The sequence below is a fragment of the Prionailurus viverrinus genome, chromosome C2 (assembly GCF_022837055.1).
Source record: "Prionailurus viverrinus isolate Anna chromosome C2, UM_Priviv_1.0, whole genome shotgun sequence".
NCBI lineage: Eukaryota > Metazoa > Chordata > Mammalia > Carnivora > Felidae > Prionailurus > Prionailurus viverrinus.
This window is the reverse complement of record NC_062569.1, coordinates 13,140,031-13,165,937: the sequence shown is the minus strand read 5'-3', so window position 1 is coordinate 13,165,937 and position 25,907 is coordinate 13,140,031. Positions and strand designations below refer to the sequence as shown.

The window sequence follows — 25,907 nt, the reverse complement described above, 5'->3', positions numbered from 1 at the left end:
AGTTCCCATCATGCAGCTCGGCATGGCCTACAATGCCCAACTGATGGCCCCCACATACCTTCACATTGTCATTTCATGCCTCCACCTACTCAGTGTGTCCCATCCACTGGCCTGTTTCCTTGACCTCATGAAGAGGAAGCTCTTTCCTGCCTGAGGAACTTGGCTTTTCCACCTGCCTGGAAAATGTTTTGAATTCTATGGATTTTGTAATGTTTTCCTTTCAGTTAATTTGAAATTCATCAATCCTTTCTCTGTGTAAATCTGATCATATTTAACCTTTGTCAGTCATAATCTGGCACTTTTTAAAATGCTCACAATAAAATGGAAATGGAAAAAAAAAACATAAAAGGAAGCTGTGATTTCTGTTCTCTTGCCCATTTTCTACCTGTCTTCTTTGATTTCTGATTTGCTGTATGCTAAATAAGGTAGTTTTCACAGAATAGCTAATAAATTAAATACCTTTACCTGTAAATAGGTACATTTTTATTTAGTGCTTTCTTTAATACAGGCTTCTAAAATTGACGGTTACATGCCTCCTCAAGTGCTTAATTTTATCTTGTTTCTCATTTACTTGAGAAGAAAATATAGCCAGGCAACCAGTGAATGTGTATGGTAGCTTAAGAGGAGGAGAAGATATAGATATTAACATCTATAATAGTAACATCTATAAAGTGTCCTTGTAACTCTCACCCTCACCTTAACTCTATGGTAGCAGTATCCTCCTTTTAAATGGTGAGGAGACAAAGGCTTAAGGAAGTGAACTCACTAGCCCAGAATTACAGGATGTGTGTATGAATGTATATATATGCTTCCCTGTAGCTAATATGCAAGTAATACATCTGGGTCTGAAACCAGATTGGCCACAGAAATCCCTGGTGGTTTTTCATTGTATTGGCATCTTTCTCAACAAAGTCCATGGAAGTGATTCTTAAGGATTCATGAGTTCCCTATGAGAATTTGCAAACTTGGGGATTTCCATCCTATGACTCTAAGTTTAAAAGGTTATGAAAGCATATTTGAGATCATCTGGCTGACCAGTTGATGTCACTGCCTGTGTCTGTATTTATGTCTATAATCACATTGTGCCAAAGAGGCCTACTGTCATTGTCTGGGACTGATGAGGAAAGAACCAGGCAGATGTAATCAGTAAATGATGCTTTCAAGCCACATGAAAGCTGTTAGCCTGGCAAGCTAAGCCCAGATGAAGATTTTATAGTAATGCAAATACAAGGAAGTGGTGAAGGATCACAGTGTCACATGGCAAAGAGAACATAGCCCATGAATTTCAAAAATATTTGATGTGCAGCAGTCAAAAACATATTCACGTTGCAAGCAACATCATCCGTGATACTCAATTAATGTTTTAATTAAATTGTATTGGTTATGCAACTTTGCGTTTATGCAATTTTAAAGTGTATTTGGTTTACTAGTTGCATACGAGCTACAAACAGAGGCATTTTTACCTCATTAATTAAGCATTTGCATATATTTGAGTTCTCTTTAATGAAAACAACCAAGTCAAAGCTGGAAGTCTACTGTGTATATTTATATAAAACATAATATCTACTAATATAGAGTGATAGACATCTAATACTGGTATTTATATGTGCATGTATATACACACACGTGTGTTTATGTATACATATTTTTGTGTATATACATATATATTATGTGTATATATATATATTTTTATACATATACGTACATATTGTGTATACACACACACACACACACATATGTGTATATGTATACATTTTTTTTTTCTCTTTAGAGGGGTTGATACCAGGATGCTCAACCTTGGCCAGACAGATATTTTCTTTCACAGATAACTCTTTGTTGTAAGAGGCTTTCCTGTATGTTGTGGGATACCAAGAGCAGCCCCCTCACTACGGTTGTGACAAAAAAAAATGTTTCCAGATATTGCCAAATGTCTCCTGGGGGCAAAATTGCCCTCAGATGCCTCACTAATCTGTGCATTATTCAAATTGAGTGACCACTGACTCACCCCATGTTGTGTGTGAAATTACAAGTTACTCTCCAAATCATCGGTTTCGTGTATATGAAGGAGGAAATAATCCTGATACTGCATATATAGGCTACATAATGAGAAGAAAATCTGCCAGGGTGTTAGGAAGCATGGTGGTGTTGGAGGAGAATTATGTCTATACTTAAAAGTGAATTCATCTCACTCTCCTTTTATGCACTGTTTTTTCTAGATTCCTGGGATCTAGTTTGAGTCTCCATCATTATTGTCTCTGTTCAAACACCCAAGCAGATATATTACTAAAACTCTTAGCAGAGACCATGAGCTAAAAGTATGCTAATGAGCTGGACAAATGGACACTGTCCAAGGTGTTGAGTATGGTAATCACCTTGTATCAAGGGACACAGATGCTGAATTCCATGGTTTTTGTTCTCTCTGTCTTGAGGGAGTAAGTCTGAATGCAAGACAAAGAATGTGTACTGCCTTATGTTTCTTTTATAAGGTGAAGTACTTAAGATGAATATTTATTTTGGGGGGATTTTAGCTATCAAGAGTAATAGCTTGTTTATTTTATTTTTGCAGTTGTTTTAACTTCTATTTTCAAATGATTTCAAGCTTACAAAAAGCTGCAGAAATAGTATAATCTCTTATCCAGATTTTCCATATACTAAACATCTCTCACATTTACTTTTATCATTTTCTCCATAAATATATACATATTATTCTCATTATTCTAAAATACTTGAGAGTAATTACAGACATCATGCCCCATTATGCATAAATACTTCAACTGTATTTTCTAATAACAAGGGCACTCTTACAGAGTAAAATGATCAAAATCAGGAAATTAACATTGATACACTAAAAAGGTCTAATCAATAGACGTTAGTCAATTCTCACTAATGTTCTTTATAGTAAACACACATTTTACAGGGGTGGGATCCAGGATCAATTGTTACATTTACATACTGTGTCTCTTTAGTGTCTTTAATGTAGAATAGTTCCTTAGTCTTTCTTCGTCTTGACATTTTGAAGATTGCAGACCAGTTATTGTATAGAATGTCCCTCAACTTGGGCCTGTCTGATATTTTCCAATGGGTAGAGTCCGGGCATGCGTTGGTGGAATGAATGCCACAGTGAATGCCTTCTAGTGCATCATATGAGGAGGCACGTGGTGTTCACTTCTCCCATTTTGGTGATGCTACTTTGATCATTTAAAGTAATGGCTACTAAGTACCTCCATGGAAAAGTTACTATTTTCCCCTTGTAATTAATAAATATTTGGTGGGGAGAGTCTTTGAGATTAGGGGGAAATTCTTTGAGATTATGTCCATTTCTTCTTTCTCATCAAACTTTCACTCACTTCTTTTGCCATACACTGATCGTTGATCATTCTTAGATCAGTCAATTATTATTACTCTGACTGCCGAGTGGTGATTTTGCAATTCCAACATCCCTTCTACATTTATTAGTTTCCATTCTGCCTAAAGGATCCCTCATTAGTCATTCACTTATATAAGCAGAGACTCATCGATTCTTATTTTATGAGTTAAATCATTACTAACATTTTGTATATTTATGCTCAAATGCTTTGAATAGAGCGCTAACGAAGGTAAATGATGGCTATAAGCTAGCTGCTCTTTTCTCTCCTCTTAATGTAGCATGTTAGCTCATTTTCCAGTCCTATTCAAGTATTAGGGTAATCCAGCAGGAGCTGATGTTGTCTCGAAGGCTGGGCACCAGTTCTGCCTCAGTGATTCATTGAAGTGGAGCTGGAGGAGTGCAAGCCACTCTTTTCTAGGAAGCCAGGAGCTTTTTATTGTTCTTAACTGTGCTGAGAATGCCAATGACTCTAAAGCTGGGAAGAAAAGACTCTTAATGAGTTTCAGTATTTTAATGTACTGCAGGTTCCCAATTGTATGAATTTAAGAAGCTTAGCAATTTGGTATCTTCTGAATAATAGCATTTATTTTATACTCTAAATACTCCCAGGGAAGTCTGAATAACATTCCAGCTTCTTTGGTGTAATAGCTTTGGTGGGCTAATTGACTTGAACAGTGGAATTGCTCCCTAAAAAAAAAAAAAAAGAAAGAAAGAAAAAAAAGCCATACGATTTTGATTAATGAGCCTCGTAATAAATCATTAATCTTTTTAGCTCATAAATGATAGGAGCATTGTTCTGTTCACCCTTCCCCACCATGATATATTTCTAGATTCTCTTGCTGATAAGTAGCCACATTTTAAGGATCTCCCTTTCGGTTGGACATATCCACCTCCACATAATTTAATGTCTAGTAAGTTTGCACCTGTGAGGAATGCAGAGGGACAGGTTCTAAATAGTAATAATTGTTCTTTTATATACATGATTACATTTAGTTAGTGACTGTCCTCTTGCCATGTCCTAAATTTCTTTATTTTTAATTTAATCGTAATTATAGAAAGAATAATGAGTTACTGAATTTCCCCTACGTAGCTGGCACTGTACTAAATTTTTAGTGTCATGTATCCTTAAATTCTTGGGGTGCCCGTGTGGCTCAGTTGGTTGAGTGTCCAACTCCTGGTTTCGGCTCAGCTCATGATCTCAAGATTTGTGAGATCAAGCCTCACGCCGGGCTCTGCGCTGACACTGTGGAGGCTGCTTGGGATTCTCTCTCTCTTCCCCTCTCTCTCTGCCCCTCCCTTGCTCATGCTGTCTCTCTCTCTCTCTCTCATTCTCTCTCTAAAAACAAATAAATAAACTTTAATAGATCAATAAATAAGGAAATATTTGATACTATTTTACCATAAAATAGTAATAATATGAATTCTATCTAACAGCAAATAATTTACATAATATGATAGTAATGTTAATCCCTTGTAGCAGTGAATATTATAGTATAGGTGTGCCCCATGCAATATGTGTGAATACTTATTCTAAAAAAGTTATTTGTAATTTATCAGAAATTCACCTTTAACAGGGTATCCTTATTTTATCAGGCCTCCCTAAAATTTCCTAGACATGGTGTTAGCCACGCAAGCACTCTTGCACAGTTCTAAGAGTGACCACTTGCGTTGTGCTCTGGGGCTGTCATCTACATGGAAGACAATGAGAATGGTTGCCCTCGAGTGGAACTCTACATCCCTGGCATCTTTACATCTCAGAGATACATGCGTGTATATTTCACGTGTTCATGTGAGCCTCAGCAAATCTAAGCTGCCACGTCCTAGGCAGAAGATACAAAATGGTTTGCCCTGCTCTCTATTTATATGTGTCGTGGCAGATATTCCAGAAGAAAGTAACAGGATAACATGGTAAACGTATAGCTGTGTTCACACCACTTCCATGCTTCCGGTTGTTTGAAAGAGGATCATAGTCATTGTCAACAAATAAAGCGATGACTTTTTGTCCCAGAGTTCACAACAGGCTGATAAAATAGACATCCCAGAGAACCCATTCAGAGAGGTGGATTGGACTCTGAGAAAACGCGGTGCGATTTGTTTACAATATTGAGTAGTTCTCTATAGTTTGGTTTCCTGTTCTAATTTCTGACTGTCAGGACCCAGAGTACAAAACCATACATATTTGTGATACCGTAATATATTACAATAAAACTATAGAGAGATCTCAATATTGTAATATGTTAATTTAGCATTTTCTCACAGGAGAAACCATCACGTCAGGGCTGATAACGGGCGGTACTGAGCTCGAGTTCATGAGGTGCATGTGGAGGGAGAAGTCAAGGAAAGCCAGGAATCCAATCTGGCCACCTGTTCCAGGACCACAGGTAATTCAAATTCAGTCATAAAGACTCGAGAGGCTCATTTAATCATTCTCTGCTCATCTCAACTCGAGGCTGCTCAATTGATCTAGAAATAAAAGCCTTAAAGAATAGCGCAAATGACCAGCGGTGCAGGTTGTCTTAAGCACCTGGCATGGTTTCAGTCAGGCCTCTGCCGAGTTTGTTTTCCAGAATTAAACCCTCCAGCTGAACTTGAGGACATGAACTCCAGTTGCCAATGCTATGCTTGCATTAAATCTGAAATAATTAAGTGCTTCTTTTAAAACATGTGTTCCTTATAGAAACTGTTCTTATTGATTCTTATTTTAGGGAAATTGTTGTTATTGGTGCCTTGGGAGGAAAAACTGATATGCCTCATCCTCCTCCAACTCCATCACCATGGGAAACTAGGGGAAGAGAAATCACCCTTTCTCTTCTAGTGGAGGGAGAAGGTGATTGAAAACCCAGGGTGACACCCTTCACCACTTAGCAAACAGGACAGAGTTTATTAGCCACCATGTAGGGGTAAAAGCCTACTTCTTGGAAGACCTTCTTTACTTTTTCCTTTGTTCTTTAATGTGTTACCTCAGATGTAGGATTCTGGAGCATTTAGGGAAAGGCGGTGCCTCTCTCAAAGGCCATGGCTCTGCAAGTAAGGAGTACAGCAGTCCTAGTGTGAAGGTCAGAGCTGACCATGTGTCCTTATTGTTTCATAGCAATACAGATTTGACACAACCCACTGTATTAGAGTTCTTCAGAGAAATAGAACCAATAGGAGAGATACATATTTATAACATATACATATATGTTGTATGTATGTATTTATTATATGGAATCTACTCACATGATTATGGAGGCTGGCAAGCCCCAAGATCTACAGTCATCAAGCAGAAGGCTCCAGGAGAGCTGATGGGTATATAGTTCCAGTGTGAAGGCCACCAGGCTTGAGACCTAGGAAGAACCATCATGTCAATTTGAGCCTGAAGGCAGGAAAATTAAATGGTCCTAGCTTGAAGGCCCTCAGATGGGAGGAATACTCTCTTAACTCAGGAGTTCAGTCTTTTTGTTCTGTTCAGGTCTTCAGCTTAGGGGATGAGACCTGCCCACATTAGAAGGCCAGTCTGCTTTACTCAGTCAATGAATTCCAATGTTAAACTCACCCAGAAAACATCCTCACAGATACATCCAGAATAATGTTTGACCAAACCATCTGCGCCCCCCGTGGCACAGGGAAGTTGGCATGTAAAATAACCAGGAGATACATGTATGGTTCTGAAGTAAATATGGCCAGAACTGTAGGCTTCCTCCAGGCCTTGTCTAGAGGTGCCACAACTCCAACAGCCATGCACCAAACGTGTTGAGAATATTACTAGACAACTTTATACAAAGTTAGTGGTAAACTAGTTCCAAAACCTCTGATGCCTTTAGGCCGGTTGTTTACATGGGAGGCTCTGACTCCTTGCTTCTGTTTCAGGGTGAGAGAAAACAGTTTATGTTATTAACTTTTAAATTGCTACAACATTTAAAATAGACTATTCCATTAAAAAAATTTCTCCTTCGTCTCCCCATTGATTTTCCTTTCTATAGGGGAGACCCATTGAATTGCAGTATTTCTAGGCAATCCTCAGACTTGGTGTAGTCTAGTAGAAAGTATCAGATCGAGAGTCAGAAAGTACCACTTATGATGTTGTTTATTTGCCTACTAAGCCATGTGACCTTGGTCACCCTTCCCAGATATCAGAACCAGTTTTTTCATTTGTAGAAAGGAGGTGATAACTCTTGCTTGCCTTTCCTACCTCGTGGGATTAGTACAAAGGGCCACATGAAATAAAATGACCCTGAACCACTTTGAATACTGTGAAACTCTGCTCTCTGTAAGGTAATATATTATTATCTTCAGTCTGTATGAACATCCCTCCCAACATATTTTTAAAGTATTATATTGTCACATGGTTGCTTTAAAGTTATTTCAAACTTCCTCAGGATATTTCTGGATGTTCTGTCACCCCTGCTTCAGATAATTCATCTTGAGACATGTTTGTGTAATTGTCCAAAAATGACTATAAATCGGTAACACAATTTTGTGATTAAAAATAGGACTTGACAGTGTACAAAGTAAACAAAAACTAATAACTATAGGGTATTATATTGTGATGGAAAAAAAAAGGAACATAGTCCCCTAAAACACTATTACTTAAAGTTTGGTCCACAAAATGGTACTGCTCACAATGAAATAAGTAACAGAAATTGTAAGTAAGCATTTAAAACCTTATGTAACAATTTCACATCAATACAACATTTAATTCAAATGTAATTTTGGTCTATCAAATGTAATAATAAAAAGCAGCTTTATTTTGCATACCTTTCAACTTTATTTTATTTTCTGTTAATGTATTTTCATTGTATTTTACAAATATTGCTCCATCACAGATTGAAAATAAAAACAGTCTTCACCCCAGATGGCTTAATAAACATTGTTCTAAAGTCTCTAATGCTAAAGCTGTTTCCTAAATATTTAAATAGTTTCAAGTCTGAGTGTTATCAGATTAAGTTTTGAAGTCTTGTTCTACTAACTACCTTTTTCAGAATCATGTGTATGTAACAGCCATCATGCGTATCCAAAAACAGCTCTAGATACTGTTGGTTTACAAGCTCCTTTGGAGCTTCCAAGGTGTATTCTGAAACTGGTCCCAGTACTCAGAGGATGGGGAGAGATGGAAGGAAAGAGTCAAGTCAGGTAGGTAAGTGGCAGGTTTCATGAGTAAAAGGAACTTGCATACAAGGCTTACCTTGGGCAGTGATGAAATGATTAGATCTCTCTACCCACTTGCCAAATCTGAAAAGTTTATATGAAAGCCTTAACTGGGTTCAATCACGCATACCATCCAGATGGTCTCATCCTCACATCATTATCTCAAGGCTGTGTCCTTGGAGCAGCCTCTGGGAGTGGAGAAAGCAAGGGGAATCCACATTCCAAGGACAGGGGAGGGGGTGAGGAGCCTCCAACTGCCCACGTGCAACTAATGGATCAACCAGTGATCACATTTTTTCTTCACAGTGATTTTCCCCAACAGATGTAACCTTTGATCTAGATAAGGGCGACCATTATTATCCTCCATTTGTATTCATTTCCTTAGCCACCTTGAAATACTCTGAAACTCTGAAGTTGTCTTACTGTTAAAGAGCCAATGAGTGCCAATAAATCTTATTTTGGCAATTTACATATACAAAAAAATGCAAGAAAAAGGAAGTCATTTCAGGAAGAAATGAATTATTTACATATTCTCGAGTGAAATGACAGGTCTCTGCTTTCATTCATAATGGAGAGGATACTTTGCTGTTTCACAATCTCATGACAAAATTAAATGAATTTAATAATAAGTAATAATAATTTAATTTAATCATTATTAAATAATAATTTAATTTAATAATAAAATCAATTTAATAATAAATCAAGAAATCCTTGCATGAAAAGGTGTAGAAGCAGACCAAAAATGGGGAGTTACTTTTGGTGACCTGGTCAATTCAGTGTAATATGTATGTGAATTGTAGTCATATACTTTTACAAATGAGTTTACATTGCAGGATATTCATTCTGTGAGTGTGTAAAAAATACTGACCAATGCCATGAACTTTTTTTCTTTTTTGATAGAATTAATTCTATAGCTAAAGTTAATTGATGAATAAGCAAAAATGAATAAAATAGGGAATTCAGAGGTATTAACTCTTGCCTGTACTAATAATTCCTTTGAACTACAACCTGCTATCTGTTATTCGTTGTTTCTTAAGAGAATAGGCAGTGTCATGAATTGGTAAGGACATCACGTCAGGTAAAGAGGACCAGGGTTCTATTTCTAGCCTGTTGCTAGCTGGGTGGACTTGAGCAAGTTATAACTGCCCCTTTAACTTTTTTTTTTTTTTTTTTGCCATTTATGAAATGATCAGATTGAAGAATATGTCCCCTAAGGTCCATTCTCGAACTAAATGATCATGCAAATTTAAGTTAAAAAGTTAAAAAAATTTTTTTTTTCTTGAAGTTGTTTTAGATTTCAATTCTCACATGAGAATTTTTTTCTGAAAAGTTAAAAGTCAGGTGCTCTTTAGTAGTTCATAGTGCCAAAGAAGCTTTTGAAAGTTGCCATCAATTTACATAAACCTGATACATAGATAACATTAAAAGTAAAAATAGGAGTGTACGTATTACTCTAAAATTCATTTTATGCGGAAGTTAAATTCTATTGTCAAGTCAACAAATATATTCAAGACTAATACTGAATTTCAAAGGACAGAATTACTTAATAAATAACACTGCCCAACATTATATTCTTTCTGTGAATACAAATTAAGGAGTTAGCCTTGCTGTTTGAATTTGGATTCAGAAAATAGCTTACTGACCACCCCCTTATGAACTAAGCTCTGCGTGATTATCACACATGATTTTGAGAAGCTTCATTGCATTCTGCACTTGGAGAATTTGGAAATGAAATTGCATCAGGATAAACTAATACGTTCTTGCCTAGAGAAAATGAAAAGTTCTGTACAGTACCCTGGGATAGTGGATTGGCTGGTTGTGGTTATTTAGCCTCATCGATGACAAAGGGGTGAAGAATACTGGACAAATTCTAACCTATTCATGGGACTACCGTGTGCCCCCTCTGAGAAATTCAGGGTTAATGTCAGAACTCCCAATCTGTGGGACATGTCTCTCTCATGGAACTTAAGCAAATCTAGGTGTGTGGGGTCCAGAAATTGCATCATAAGAAAATTATTCTTTTTGGAATTCTGTCTCAATTTTGACTCTTCCCAGAACAAAAAGAATCCATCTGCTGTTAGCATGCTTTTCACTCCTGTCTTAATTACGCATCTCATTTGTAACAGAAAAAGTCAATCACGAGAGTCAATGCCTTTTGCAAACAAACAGCATCTAGCTATAATTTAATAACACTGATTTGTTTCCTGTTCTTACAGTAATTTATGTATGCCAGGTAATACCAGCTTTTTAGTTTGGTAGCAACATAAATTACTTTTTAAATGAACTTATTTAAGGCCAGAGGTATGTTGATTTAAAGAAAGCAAATAAAAAAATATACATGGCTGCCAAAAATTTCTCAGGTAATATGCAGGTGATTGAGTCTTGGGAAACACTGGGCTAGTGAGAAACACACTGAGCTGGAAGATAGGAAACCGGTTGCTAAATCTAATTCCAACCCTGTCACTAATTATCAGATTGTCCTTGGGCAAGATGATGAATCTTCATGGCTCCGTTTCTTCATTATCCAATGAATATAATGATATTTGCCAAGCTACCTTTGGAGTGATAATATAAAGATTAAAATTAAATGGTGGGTAGTGAAATAGTTTAAACATTGTATGTGCATAAGATTCTTTATTAACATATCTGACACACGACTTTTTATTTTCTTTTTTCTTTCCACCACCCCAGCAAAGCACACAACCAACCAAAAAACAAACATAATCATGACCATTTAGGAATGAATAACAGATAATATCATCTCTGTTTCTCTCTAGGATCACGCTAGTGTGTGTGTGTGTGTGTGCGTGTGTGTGTGTGTGTGTGTGTTAGAGAGAGAGGGAGAGGAAGAGAAAGAGACTGACTACAGCTGCATAGTTTCTGCATTGACACTATTCCTAAATATTGAAGCTGTGTTGTCTTTTTCTGATTGATTCTATGTTTATGTTCACCATTTTCCATGGTGATACAAAAGCTTGGAAACTAAACTATGTTTTAAAAAATTAACCTAATGATAGAACTTATTAATCTGAAAGCTTAATAAAAATATTATGACCTGTATGAATATTTAGTGCAGTTAAAAACAGTAGCTTAGGTGGATTCAATAAGTTGAATGTCCAACTCGTGATTTCGGCTCAGGTCCTGATCCCAGGGTCGTGGGAAAAATCGCCACATCGGCTCCATGCTGAGCATGGAACGTGCTTAAGATTCTCTCTCTCTCTGCCCCGTCCCCTGCTCACACTCTCTCTGTCTCTCAAATAAAACAAAAAACAAGACTAAAAACAATAGTTTTGTTTTATACCAAAACTGGTTTTCTGACTTGAAATAATACTTGGAATCTTGTTCATTGTATTTTTTTCATCATGCTTAAAACCTCACATATTCTACAGAATGTAGTATCTCTTCACAAAAGATATTTTATGATTACATATGTCATTTCCTATAGATTTTGGACTTTTTTTTCTAATGTAATCTCACTTATCCTTGAAGTTAAGGTTGTTGCTTTGGTTAAAATGTAACGGTGCACTTAAATATATGATATATTTTGATATGGTTATAATATGGCAGGTTTACAGTTGTTTTATCTTGAAACGTATATACAATTATATTCCAACATTAATTCAGTGTGTGAAATAGAGAGCGTCCATACACATGGAGATAGTGCTAGCAATTGTTTGGGTTCTCATTCTATTAAGGAAACTTATTTAGCACTATTGCTGTTGGATTAGAAAATGATAGACATCATTATCTCATTCATGTATAAATATTCATGTATGGTGTAGAATAGCATTTTCCAGACTTGAGCAGTCATCAGAATCACCTGGAGGGCTTGTCAAAACACAGATTGCTTGTCCCACCCTCAAAGTTTCTAATTCAGTAGTTCTGGGGTAAGCCCTGAGGATTTTCATGTTTAGCAAATTCCACAATGATGCTGAGGCTGATGTGACTCCCCTCCTCCCGCAGCCATGGGTCTAGTGGAAGGCAGCTGAACAGTGAAGCCTATGGACTTTGGTGATAGCCCATAGACTTTGGTGATAGCCCCACATTTCAGCCCTGGCTTTGATACTTACCAGCTGTGTAACTTGGACAAGTTAGGGATCAATTTTGTCATCTGCAAAATGGTAGCAATCATATTTATTGTTGATTCAAATAATGCACATTAACTATGAATAACAATGCTTAGCCCTGTTGTAAGCACTCACTGAGTGCAACATTAGTAACTAGTGGTGATGGTGGTTGACACAGGGGTAGTAACAGTGGTAGTTAGTGGTAATCAAAGAGAATACACATTTCCTTAGTTCCTTTGCAATAAAAGTTTGTTTTTCGTTTCTAAGGAGGCTGAATAGAAAGCTTGGTTTTCATTTATGACATTGTTTCTATAAGAAACACTCCACAGGAAGGGAATTCACGAAAAAGAGGTAGCACCCTTAGAAAAGGAACATTCAAGAGTGTGTTGGAGATTGGAATCTATATTGCCGTTCATGCAAAAGTTTAGCCATTTGTGGAATAAGTTTTTCAGTATTCAGAACTTAATGCGTTTGTTTCTTCCCCTTAGCAACAAGAGCAAGACCCAACAAACCTATACATCTCAAATCTCCCCATTTCTATGGATGAGCAGGAGCTTGAGAATATGCTGAAACCCTTTGGACATGTCATTTCCACAAGAATACTAAGAGATGCTAATGGAGTCAGCAGAGGCGTTGGCTTTGCCAGGTAAAACACTTGTTACATGCGTGTGTTACTTGTCTTTCCTCATGATTCCCTTTTAATTCCGTTCCTTTCTAGCATAAGGCCCACAGCAATAGAACGTTTTTACCCCTTCCCCCCCCTCCAAAAAAAGTAGCTTTTCAAACCGACTCTGTATCTTGGCCTCGCTCCAAAGAATTTCATTGTAATTATAAATATGTTGTGCTTGCTAAAATATGTACATAGAATGGTTATATGTGTCTTGGGTCATAATGATATGCATACCCAATTCCCAGTTCTCTCTATGCCTGTAGATTAGCAAAATCAGATGCTGCCAATTTCTGCTAGTGGTAATAAATGCCCAGTACCCCAAAGCTAAAGAGCCCATGTGGTGAACAAAGCATCCAAATGCTTTTGCATTGATTTCCAAAGAATTAGACGATAGAATTTCTCAGTCAAGAGAAGGAAGAGAAGAAAGAATTTGAGAAACAGGAATTGTTGGAAAGTCCCAAGGAACCCAGAAAAATAAGGGGGGTCAGGAGGGCATTTGCATTTAAGAGGCCCTAGCTGTGTGGTTTTGATGTTTTACACAGCACAGAAAAAAGAATATTGTACTTTTTTCGTTGTCAGAAAAGGAAAAGTAGTTTTCATCTTAACTTTAAGGGAATGTTTACAAAAGAAGATCTCAGCCAGGAATAGAGTTAAAATGGTTGTACCTGCTGTGCTTTCATGAAAAACAAAGCTCAAGAAACCTCAGAGAGAAAGAAACTGCTTAACAACAAAGAATGAGAGTAAGAGCTGTGACTCCATGGCTTGGTGTGTTTATGGGTCTCCAGCTGACTTCACATGGATGAGTGGATGGATGTTCGTGTCATCTGGAAGTCAGCCCATTGTAGACAGGTGTGTCCCTTTATACCGAACCCTGCCATTATGTGGAACACCACTCCAAACCAACTCTTATTAACCCACTTTGAAAGATAACAAATTGGAAATTAACTATGAACTGATGTCTAACTTGACTTCCTAGAAGTCATGGACCATGCGTTAAAGTTCTGATTCCCCACCATGTTCTAGTAGACTGGTAGACATACAAGATGCATGATGATTTGAAGACAAGTAAGCAGAGGGAAGAAAATCTCCTTGGCTTGAATGTATCCTTGAGGCATTCACTTTTTCCAGATCATTCGCAACTGTTCCTTTGTGTCATCTAGGCAGAGCTAATCACATTGCCTGGGGCTCTGAATTTTGCCAGTGTAATGAATCTTGAATAGTGTATAAGCTCCTATGGTGACTTTTTTTTTTTTTTTTAACAAGGGGCTTTTGGTACAGAGTGTATTATTTGCAAGGGCTGCCATAAAGCATACAAGAGACTGGGTGGGTTAAACAACACAAATTTATTTTCTCACAGTTCTAGAAGCCAGAGAAGTCTAAGATCATTGTGCCAGCAGGTTTGGCTGAGACCTCTCGCTTTGTCATAGATGACCTTGTTTTCCCTTTGTCTTCACACGGTCTTCCCTCTGTGTCTACGTATTAATCTCCTTTTTTTAAAAGGACATCAATCAGATTGGATGAGGAGCCACCCTTACGAGGCCCTATCTCCATATCCAGTAACAGTATGAGCTATTGGGCGCTAGGACTTCAACATAGGAATTGGTTCAGGGGGAGGCACAGTTCAGCGTATAATCCAGAGATTGGGCTGATCTTTTCTCTCACTTTTGTCTTTCCTATATGCTTTCAGTTTGCTTACAGTGAAGATTATTCTTCTTAGTGCAGAAGCCAGTAATGTACATTGTAAGAGGCAAAACTATAATCATAGTATATGTCGTCATAAAAGAGTAAAAACCTGTAAAGTTTTGTTTTCTTTAGGAACTGAGGGAAAGTGGGAATTTTTTTTTGTATTTTTTTTAATGAAATTTATTGACAAATTGGTTTCCATACAACACCCAGTGCTCATCCCAAAAGGTGCCCTCCTCAATACCCATCACCCACCCTCTCCTCCCTCCCACCCCCCATCAACCCTCAGTTTGTTCTCAGTTTTTAACAGTCTCTTATGCTTTGGCTCTTTCCCACTCTAACCTCTTTTTTTTTTCCTTCCCCTCCCCCATGGGTTCCTGTTAAGTTTCTCAGGATCCACATAAGAGTGAAACCATATGGTATCTGTCTTTCTCTGTATGGCTTATTTCACTTAGCATCACACTCTCCAGTTCCATCCACGTTGCTACAAAAGGCCATATTTCATTTTTTCTCATTGCCACGTAATATTCCATTGTGTATATAAACCACAATTTCTTTATCCATTCATCAGTTGATGGACATTTAGGCTCTTTCCATAATTTGGCTATTGTTGAGAGTGCTGCTATGAACATTGGGGTACAAGTGGCCCTATGCATCAGTACTCCTGTATCCCTTGGATAAATTCCTAGCAGTGCTATTGCTGGGTCATAGGGTAGGTCTATTTTTAATTTTCTGAGGAACCTCCACACTGCTTTCCAGAGCGGCTGCACCAATTTGCATTCCCACCAACAGTGCAAGAGGGTTCGAAAGTGGGAATTTTAAATTGTTCTGTTATGCCTGCTTTGAAGGCAGCCTTCCTCTTTTGGTGCATTTTGCATAGAGAGGTTCTAAATGATTCTTTAAAATACAGATATGAACATGTCAGGGGCCTCCATATGGCCTCCATATATCCCTCCATATGGCCTGAGCGATTGGATTTCCCAGCCTTGCCGACATCATTCCTGACATCATTGTCCGTGACATCACTCGACTTCCTGGCCTTCTCTCTTCCTGCCCTGTATGCTGGGCACAAGAAACCCTTCTTGACTGTTACACTTGTCGTGACTCTTACCCTGGCTTCTGCATATTTATCCTCCAGATACTGGCCTAAATGTCTTTTCTTCAAAGAACCCTTTACTGACCTCTAACTCCAGCCTCCAAAGTTAGATGGTCATGTCACAGCTCCTGTCAGAGTTGTGTTCCCAAATAAAATTTATCAAAACCATAATAAATTCACTATTTAATTTGTATCTTCACCCACTGGATTCAACATTTGCGTAAATCATATTTCCTTTTCACTGTTGGAAGGATGGATGGGTGGAGGGTGGTTAGCGTAATTACCTTTCTATGGAGTTCCCCAATGACTAAACCCCAAGCAGTAGCATTTTAAAACTTTAAGCTTTGAATATGAATTATCAGTCACATTCCAATACTGAGACTCAGGTCTCCACACTCTAAATCATGGTATTTTCCAGTTTCAGAAAGTTAGCACATGAACTGAAAAGGAAAACATAGGTTCAAATCAAGGCAGTGATTTCTTATTCCTAAGAAATCAAAAGAAACTATGGCCCTGCCTCTTTTGTAAGAAGCCATAAAACTGATGAAAGATCAGTATTTCATTCTCCGTGTGTCTTAGACTTGAAATCCCAAGGTGCGGATCCCACATAATTTACCTAATTTGAATACATGAGAAAATAATCTTAGCTATATCATAGGTAAGTGAGTCTGACCAAATTCCTCTTTCCTCACACTTGGACATTTGCTCTGCATTTTCTCAAATCACTGTGGCTACTGCCTCAATAAGCACGATCATTCACAAATTAACTCTTGCACAAGTATTCCTTCTTTTATTCATTTATTGTTTTTTTATTATGTATGTGTGTGTATTTATTTTATTTTATTTTTTAGAGAGAGCATGAGTTGGGGAGAGGGACAGAGGGAGAGAGAAAGAGAGAGAGAGAGAGAGAGAGAGAGAGAGAGAGAGAGAATCTTAAGCAGACTCCATGCTCAGCACGGAGTCTGATACAGGGCTCTATCTCACAACCCTGGGATCATGACCTGAGTCGAAATCAAGAGACGCCCCTCCTCCTTTTTAAATATCCCTTTTTTTTCTTGCCACCATTTCTCATTTGGAGCTCTGTCTCTGAAGCACAAAACAGAGATGACTCGAGTGACTGTTTTCTCATTTCTTCCCAAGATAGTGCACAGTTAGTGAGAGAACTTAATGGATTATATTGCAATGGATGCCTTGGGACAGTGGTTCTCTAAGTTTAGTTTCCAGGACGGAAACCTCAGCATTGCTTGGGAAATTATTAGAAATGCAATTTGGGGGCCCTATCCCAGACCTACTGAATCAGCAATGAGCAGGGCTGGTTGGGGTTTCACAATCGATGTCTTAGGTGACTCTCGTGCTCTCTAAACTTGGAAGAGCATAGCCTTAGGGCATTAGGACTGGTTCTCAAATCTTCTGGAAGGCCTGCGAAATCTCAAACTGCTGGACTTCATTCTTAGAAATTTTTCTGATGGAGTTGATTCCTGTTGATACATCTATCACAATGCAGCACTTTCTCACATGTACTAGTCATGAACCCACCTCCCTCCCTGTTCTTCAAGGGTAGGGACCATGTTGTGTTCTTCTTCATGCCTGTCCCAGCACCTAGAATGTTGTCTGACACATGATTGATCTTCAGTGAATTTTTGATGATAAACAAATGAGATCACTTCAAGTGTTTTGTTTTTGTTTTTTGTTTGTTTTTGACTATAAGGGTTTGCAGGGAGGTAGCATTTGATGATAATAAGCCACTTCTGAGATGGGTGTCTTGGAATTTTAGAGCAAACTACAGTCAAATCAGCTCAACTGTTATTGATTTACAAATTGTTTCTTCTAAAAGTTCACAGCGCCACAGGCACTATTAAAAGAAAATGCTTATTTGATTGGAAGAGCAGTAGTCATGTAATTGTGCCTGGTAAATTGGATATATCTCTTGAATTTATGACTCTCTCAATTTACATAACCTGAATAAATTTTTTCAGAAGGCTTCATTTTGAATATTACCAGTGGTCACTTCTGACCACCAGATGTGGTCCTTGTTTCATGTGCAAGAGATCCTAAAATTCTTTAACTAGAAAGCTCCCCCCCACCATTATTATTTTACTTGCAAGCTATACACTAATCTGCTTTGATAACCATCTCTTCAAAGTAAAGGTAGTATCTTCATTTTATATTTAAAACACTGAACTTCAAAGCATAGATTTGAATGCCAGTAGGGTGCACAGACAGCACAATTATAGCCTTTTCAAAGTTCCAGAAGCATGAGATATATGTCTGAAATTATAGACATTTTATTTTATTTTTTATGTTTCTTTATGTTTGTGGGTTTTTTTTTTTCTTTTTTTTTCTACTCTCTTGTAACTTAAAACAATTTTGCAAGATCCACCGCCCTCTAGGCAACATTTTATAGCCAAGTCGTAAACCTCTAAAAACAGCAGTTTATGGTGGGAATGCTGACAGTCAGACAAGTCAGACCCACTGCTGCAGAGCTCACGGGTGCCAACAGACTACCTTGCCTTCCAGGGTGAGGATCAGCACATAAATCAGCCTGAGGCTAGAGGGACATGACTGTGTGTTCACGTTATGCGTTTCCCATTCCCAGAAACATGAGACCATTTGTCTAACAAAAATCACATTGAGAGAGTGTTATGTGAGGCCGGTGAAGAATGACTCAAAGTGCAGAAGGGATGGGGGGTAAACATTCACAATTAATCCGGCTTCAACATCTGGGAACATAGAACCTCTTTAAGAAATGCATTTACTGTCCCCTGGTGAGCTAAAGAGCGTGAGACTGCTGAGCACAGAGACCTTTGTATTTTGCAGTATTTTTCACCCCTCCTCAGTACTCTTAATTTGATTCTCATGGAGTTTTGTTTGAATGACTTTTAACATATGGGCAGCCAGCCCTGTGTTCTGCCTCCTCCATACTGAATGAACGAGTTTTCCAATTAAATAATTTCAGTTCTTTCTTTTCATGAAGTAAAAAATAAATAAATAATTGTGGTTATAGGCAGACAGATGCCAGCCTGATTATTAAAAACCGGAATTATTAAGAATCAGGCTCCAAATATTCTTTCTGTGTTTTTTCTTAGTGTTGAATATTGTGACAATTTTATTGATTTACCTTTTACTCCCTGATACTTCTTGCTCCCTATCTGCTCCCACCTCCTGAAATATGAGGAACTTTGATTCAGAGTAAGCATAATGAAAAGATGGGAATGTAAAAGATCACAAAGCAAATACCAATGCTTCTTTTGTAGGCAAATATATGATCCTGTAAAATGACCATCAAGCTTATCTCATTGTGTTTTCATTGTTAACTATGTGTTTTGATCATATCTACCTTGAGTCCATCTTTGTGTTAAAACTTCCCCCCTTGCTGTTTTGGCAATAGTTCTGCCCTTACTACCTCAAACCTGTATGGAACAAGGACATCAAATGTGAGCTGAGAAAATCTCTAAAGTGTGAATCTAGTGATTAGTGGTCTCCAAACCACAGGTGTGTTTGCACAAAAAGAGGTTATGGTGTTTGCCAAGATTGAAGAGAATAAAAGCTCTTCCTTCTTGCAGTAACTTTATTTTTTGTTTGTTACTTTTTATACCTTTATTTTATTTATTTTGAGAGAGAGAGAGACAGAGAGAGAGCATGGGAGGGCCAGAGAGAGGGAGAGAGAGAGAGAGAGAGAGAGAGAATCCCAAGCAGACTCTGCACTGGCAGCACGGAGCCCAATCTCAGGAACCCTGAGATCATGACCTGAGCAGAAATCAAGAATCAGATGTTTAACCTACAGAGCCACCCAAGTGCTCCAACTCCTTTCAGTAATTTTAATTCTTCACCTAATTGCCAGCAAATGTGATCCACTGGAGAGTAAACTCCTGGTCCATCCGTCAGCTTCTTGATCTTTGTTCTCATCTTGTTTTTCTTCATTTATATCCATTGTACCCATTGTACCCATTGTCTGTACTGTACTGTTTGTACCCATTGTCTCTTTGTCTTCATTCACCATCAGTAAATCATGATCATGACTAGAGATAGTCATGCAGAACATTCTGCTGCTTTCTTTTCCATGTTTTCAGAGCCCTGGATTTCAAGACCCAAACCAACCAACCAACCAACCAACCAGTCAACTAACCAAATGAACAAGCAAATAAATAAAATTGCATCAAATCATCTATAATTTTGAAATCTCCTGGACTCAACTCATGGCTTTATAAAAATTTAGAGGAGGGAAAACATATACTCTATTATTTTATCATTATGAAACGAAATGACTGGATCCCAAAGATCATCCTCTGTGGGATGAGAGGAGAGTTATGAATATTGTTTACTCATGTAAAACTAAAATTGGAGAACTTTGTTACATTGAAGTTGGAAGCAGTAACCATTGCTGCTCCCCTACAGCATATAAGCTGAGATACAGATGGTAAGGAACCAGCATAAGAGGCTCTTGGTAAGGTTGGATAGGGAATCCTGTCAAAGGGAAAAGGCAATCAGGGATTTGAGGTAGGGCCAAGTTTGGCATGTTTAAGAAACAGAAAAAAGGCAAAGCTACTATTTCATAGAGGACAGAAAAGATATATAACAGATAATAATATCTAGGAATCAAATGTGCCTGCAGCTCAAAGAGATTGATTAAAAGTGATTATGAATTCCAGTGGCATTTAGTGGTAGGATTTTTCTAGATCTGAACATACTATACTTATCAATTCCTCCTTTATCTCAGTTTTAAGGCTTTTAATGTAATTTTCTTTCATTTCTTTATCTAAACTTCTTTTGAAAACATTAACCTATGGGTAAAAGACCGATTTAGGTTATGGTGTCCACCGGATGTTGGCAGATAATCTAAGAAACAAGCAGTTCCCAGACTGAGTGTAAAAGAAACCTTTTTTTTTTTCTCTCCCCCTTCCATTTTTCTTGAAACACAGAGCCTCCAGGATGATTTTGTTCCTCGAGCGTTGATAGTTTTATGGCATAGCCATCAGCATGCTGGCTGCACACAGAATTTCACCCCAAATGATTCATCTAAAGAGACTAGAATGAAGCAGTATTTACAAAAGTGTGGGGAGAAGGCAGGGATCTGACAAAGGATGTTGAGAAACCCAGAGATGACCAGAAGGAAGCTCTTACTGCCCTGAGACAGCTGAAGGCAGGTACAGGAGTGCTCCCAGGGCCAGCAAGACCCAGAGCCCTGGAGAAGGGGCTGCCTGGAGCAGCTGGAAACTGGGAGAGATGCAGTCCCGGCCAGAGAGATAGTGCCAAAGCAAAGAGAGAATAGGGAGGAGCTGGCCAGACTTCTCTCTACTCCTACCAGGCCCCCAGTGGCTGAACCCCATGAAAAGTTATCACATAAAAGAGCTAAGACAATACTGTTCATAGATGGATCACTTCTTCGAGGCATAGAGCAGAGAAGACATAAAGAGGGGCAAACAGAAAACTCATGGATAAATTCACTATTTTTCTTTCCCCTGGACTTCACTAATGAAAAAAAATAAAGCAAAGAAAAAGTAGTCAACGATAACTAAGCATCTGCTACTTTACCTCAACATTGGCAGTTGATAGAGGTTGGTAGGATTGATGGCAAATTGGCTCTGTTTAAAGAAAGTAGCTGTTCAGGGTGACTGGGTGGCTGAGTCAGTTAAGAGTTCGACTTCAGCTCAGGTCATGACCTTGTGGTTTATGAGTTCGAGCCCCGTGTGAGGCTCTGTGCTGACAGCTCAGAGCCTGGAGCCTACTTGGGATTCTGTGTCTCCCCCTCTCTCTGCCCCTCCCTTGCTCACACTCTTTCTTTCTCTCTCAAAAATAATAAATAAACACTAAAGTTAAAAAAAAAAAAGAAAGCAGCTATTCAACTTTAGTTCATGGTTGCCATGATGTCTTTTTTTTCAAACTAAACATGTGGCTTTTTCTAATAACACATACATGTTGTTTTTCCATACCAATTCTCCAATTATCTGACACCAACTGGGTGTCCAACAATTGAATTGAATTCAATTCTAACACTAACTCTGTAGAGTTATCATCAGAACTCATGGGTTAAAGGTTCAGTCCCACAAGACTGTCCCCACTTCAGACCCCAGCCCCAAATAGCAAGAGCTACTCACATTTCTACCAAGCCAACTATATAGTCATGGGTTCCCTTGACCCCCTCAGATTTGATGATTCACTAGAACAACCACAGAACTCATGAAAACACTTTACTCATGTTTGAACTCTGTTGTTTAGTAGTTATTATGGAGGTTTTATTGCATGGGCATGGTTGATTCATTTACTGGCCATTAATGATTGAGCTCAATCTCTAACCCCTCTCCCAACCCCTGAGGTGGTGAGTGGGGCTGAAGTCTCCAAACCTCCAATCATTTGGTCTTTGCGGTGATCAGCCCCATTCTGGATCTATCTAGGGGTCCCGTCTTGAGTCATCTCATTAACATAAACTCAGGTATAGCCAAAAGGGCCTCATTATAAGTAACAAAGGATATTGCTATCACCACCAGTTTAGGAGTTCTATGTCAGAAACCAGGGGCAAAGTCTAAATTTATTTTTATTGTACCTTAGTTGCCAATGCAGAAAACATGGAATAGATCATCTTACCTTTCAAGAGGAATCAGGAATCCAGATTTCCATGTGAAGTCTCCCAGTCGTTAAATGTTGACAACCATTTCAGAATCTTTAGAACTTTTCTGAAGTCCAGACAAAACATCCAGTTTGGGACATTGACAAACAGCTCCAGAACAGTCATTTTCAGCCCTAGCTACACACTGGAATCACCTGGGTAACTTTGAAAAATATGTCCCTGGACTTCATGCCAAAGCAATTAAGTTAGAATCTCCTGGGCTTGGGCCCAGAATGGATATTTTTAAAAATAGTTTGGTAATAATTATAATGTACAGTCATTTTTGTTTATTTTTGTTTAAGTTTATTTATTTATTTTGAGGGAGGGTGCTGAGAGAGAGAGAGGGAGAGAGAGAAACCCAAGCAGGCTCTGTGCTGCCAGTCCCAATTGTGGCGCTCAAACCCATGAATCATGAGATCGTGACCTGAACCAAAATCAAGAGTCAGTCACCTAACCAACGGAGTCACCCAGACACCCCTACAGTCACTTTTATTTATTTTTTTTTAAGTTTATTTATTTATTTTGAGAGAGACAGAGATAGCACTAATGGAGAGGTGGGGGGGCATGTAGAGGGAGAGAGAGTCCCAAGCAGGCTCTGTGCTACCAACACAGAGCCCGAGGTGGGGCTTGAACCCACGAAACTGCAAAATCATGACCTGGACCGAAAGCAAGAGTCGGATGCCTAACTGAGCCACCCAGGTGCCCCCCTACAGTCATTTTTAAGTAAATATTTTATTTTGGAATAAGTTTAATTTAACAGAAAAGTTACAGAAGTAATAAAGAGTTCCCATATACACCACACCCATTTCCCCCCATTGTTGACACCTTACATTAATTACCATGGTACATATGTCAAAATTAAGAAACTGACATTGGTACATAACTATTAACTAAACTCCAGACTTATTTGGATTTCACTAATATTTCCACTGACATCCTTTTTCTGTCCTAGAATCCAATCCAGGGTACCATTTTTGTATGTAGTTATCATGCCTGATCAGTCAGCTGAGGTTTGTGACAATTTCAGACTTTCCTTGTTTTTCCTAAGTGGTACCAGCCAGGTATTCTGGGGAATGTCTCCAGATCTGGGTTTATCTGATGTTTTTCTCATGACAGTATCCATACTATGTATAGATTTTTGGAAAGATTCCCAAAGATGTGAAGTGCCCTTCTTGTGACATTAGATCACAGGCCAGTTAGTAGAGGTTGAACGGAATGGAGGTAGCAAGATCTTTCCAGCATCAGGATGCATTAAAGTAGACAAGTACGGGAAATCAGATGATGGGAGGCCAGCAATGGAGCTCCACATCTCCCAGGTAAGCCATCTGAACTGAGAGTCAAGAGACAAAGATTCTGTTTCAGGCTCATCCACTGACTACTCTTTAGAAAAGGCAACTAGTAGTAGTTTCTTCATCTGTACAATTTAGAAGTTGATATCCATGGCTCTTTCTAGTCCTGAAATTGTGTGATTCTAAAACTCTGGAGTGGGTTTTAATTAGTCAAATATTATCCATAGTTCCGTATCCTAAGAGGAATGTGTTTTAATGCTGAATAAGACATCACCCAAATGCCTGGGTGTCAGCAAAGGACAATGGGAGGAGGCTACTCTGCTTCGTTTTTAAGTATTTATGACACTTGCATCCTAAGAATGTCAAGCACCTGGCAGGTAGAGCACAGATTGCACAAACTAGAGCACACATTGCAAAAACGAAGAAGAAAATTCAGCTCATTCACTCAATCTTTGTTCCTGGGACTCAACTGTTGTTCTTTCCATTACAATAGACGAAGCAGTAAATGATGTAATTTATTTTTGAAATCTCAGAAAGAGTGCACATTTTAGTACTTTTAAAAAATCTGTTGATATTGACCCTTTGCGCAACTCCAACCGGATTTAGATGGATGACTGGCTTGCAATGTTGGATATTCTAAGTTGCCAATAATTTGTACAGACCCTGTGATTGCAAAACCACAAAAATTTCACAATAGCGGAAACCTCTAATTAACCAAAATAAATGACGGGGTGGATTTGTTTTAAATATATGGTTAATAATGCTTATTGCTTCAAGATCATAAACTGAGAGATGCTCTGTTGAGGTGAGATAGATAGGCTGCAGATGATTTTGCAAAGTTCTCTTCCACCTTGGTGTGTTAAGTCTGACCCAGAACGTTCTACTAATACTGGATCAAGCTCTCCTCTGATGTAATTTGCCTGTGGGAATTGTATTGGCTGTGAAACTGGTTCCCCTTAGTAGCTGTTGTAAAAAAAAAAAAAGAATTTTTTTTTTTAATCACAATTCTGTGATTTGTTTTGAATGACACTGAAGCCAGGTTCCTAGGCACTGAGACAAGAAAGAATGTCAAACGGGACCTTTAATGTGTATTTATATTTAAACATCAGACCTAACAGAAAACCCTGAAGCTTTATACAATGATTGGAGCCTTGTAGGAACCTAATTAATGTATCTTCGGGTGAATGGTTGGCCTGGCACGCGAGCTGTCCCGAGGTACTCAAGGGGGTTCAGGTACCGCCTGGGAAGAATAGATGTGGTTGTAGTGATTCAGTGGCCCGTCTGAAAGCGACGTGTAAAGGCAGCTTTGTCTGGCATGCTGCCTTTTCAAACTCACTTCATAATGCTAGTGTCAGTTTCAACTGAAGCGTGGGCCAGATTGCAGATAGCTTGAGCTGGCATTTCAAAGTGGCTAATTGTGAACTTGCGAAGAGAATGGACACATTCTTCCAAAGGTGGCTATTCAAATGCAGTATCTTCCCCCCTAGAGCTCCAGCCTCACTTTTGTTCTGTTCCCACATAAAATGCAAGAGGAACACTGAGCCTTTCCCTTGATAGCTCCTCTATCTGCACCTTTGCTGGGACTGCTTTGCCTTGTTAAAATGTGCCCCGTGTATTAAAATGAAATTGTCACTGCTGGGTGGTGCAGCATAACATGGTTTGACACTAAGCGCCGGCAGCTACAGAAAACAGACTTTTATTGCATTTATTCTTTCAGAGACGAGAGTCTCTAAAGGCTCACTGCAGACATTCACTTAGTTAAATCTGAATGAAGCCAAAGTGAACAATCTACGCCGCTGTCTTTGTGTTACCAGAAACAGCCCCCATCCGGCTTGATATGGCTGTAAAATAGTCTTAAGAAAAGATGATCATACTTAGAATCCAAAAGGGAAGACTTGAGGCTTTCAATCCAGAGCAAAAATACTTTAGGGGGGTAGAGTGGGTGAGCCACCCGATTTTCTACTTTGGCTTCCTCTGTATTTCCTAAAACACATTAAATAGAAT

The 25,907-nt window shown here is 38.5% G+C and overlaps 1 protein-coding gene across 6 annotated transcripts in view; it reads left to right on the top strand.

Moving 5' to 3' along the window:
• Positions 1 to 25,907, top strand: part of RBMS3 (RNA binding motif single stranded interacting protein 3) — a 727,926-nt gene that overhangs the window by 435,938 nt on the left and 266,081 nt on the right. For all 6 annotated transcript variants that reach the window (XM_047874915.1, XM_047874917.1, XM_047874913.1 and 3 more), the window contains exon 5: positions 13,050 to 13,207. In XM_047874915.1, the coding sequence (XP_047730871.1) occupies positions 13,050 to 13,207 (158 nt within the window). The remainder of the gene's footprint in view (positions 1 to 13,049; positions 13,208 to 25,907) is intronic.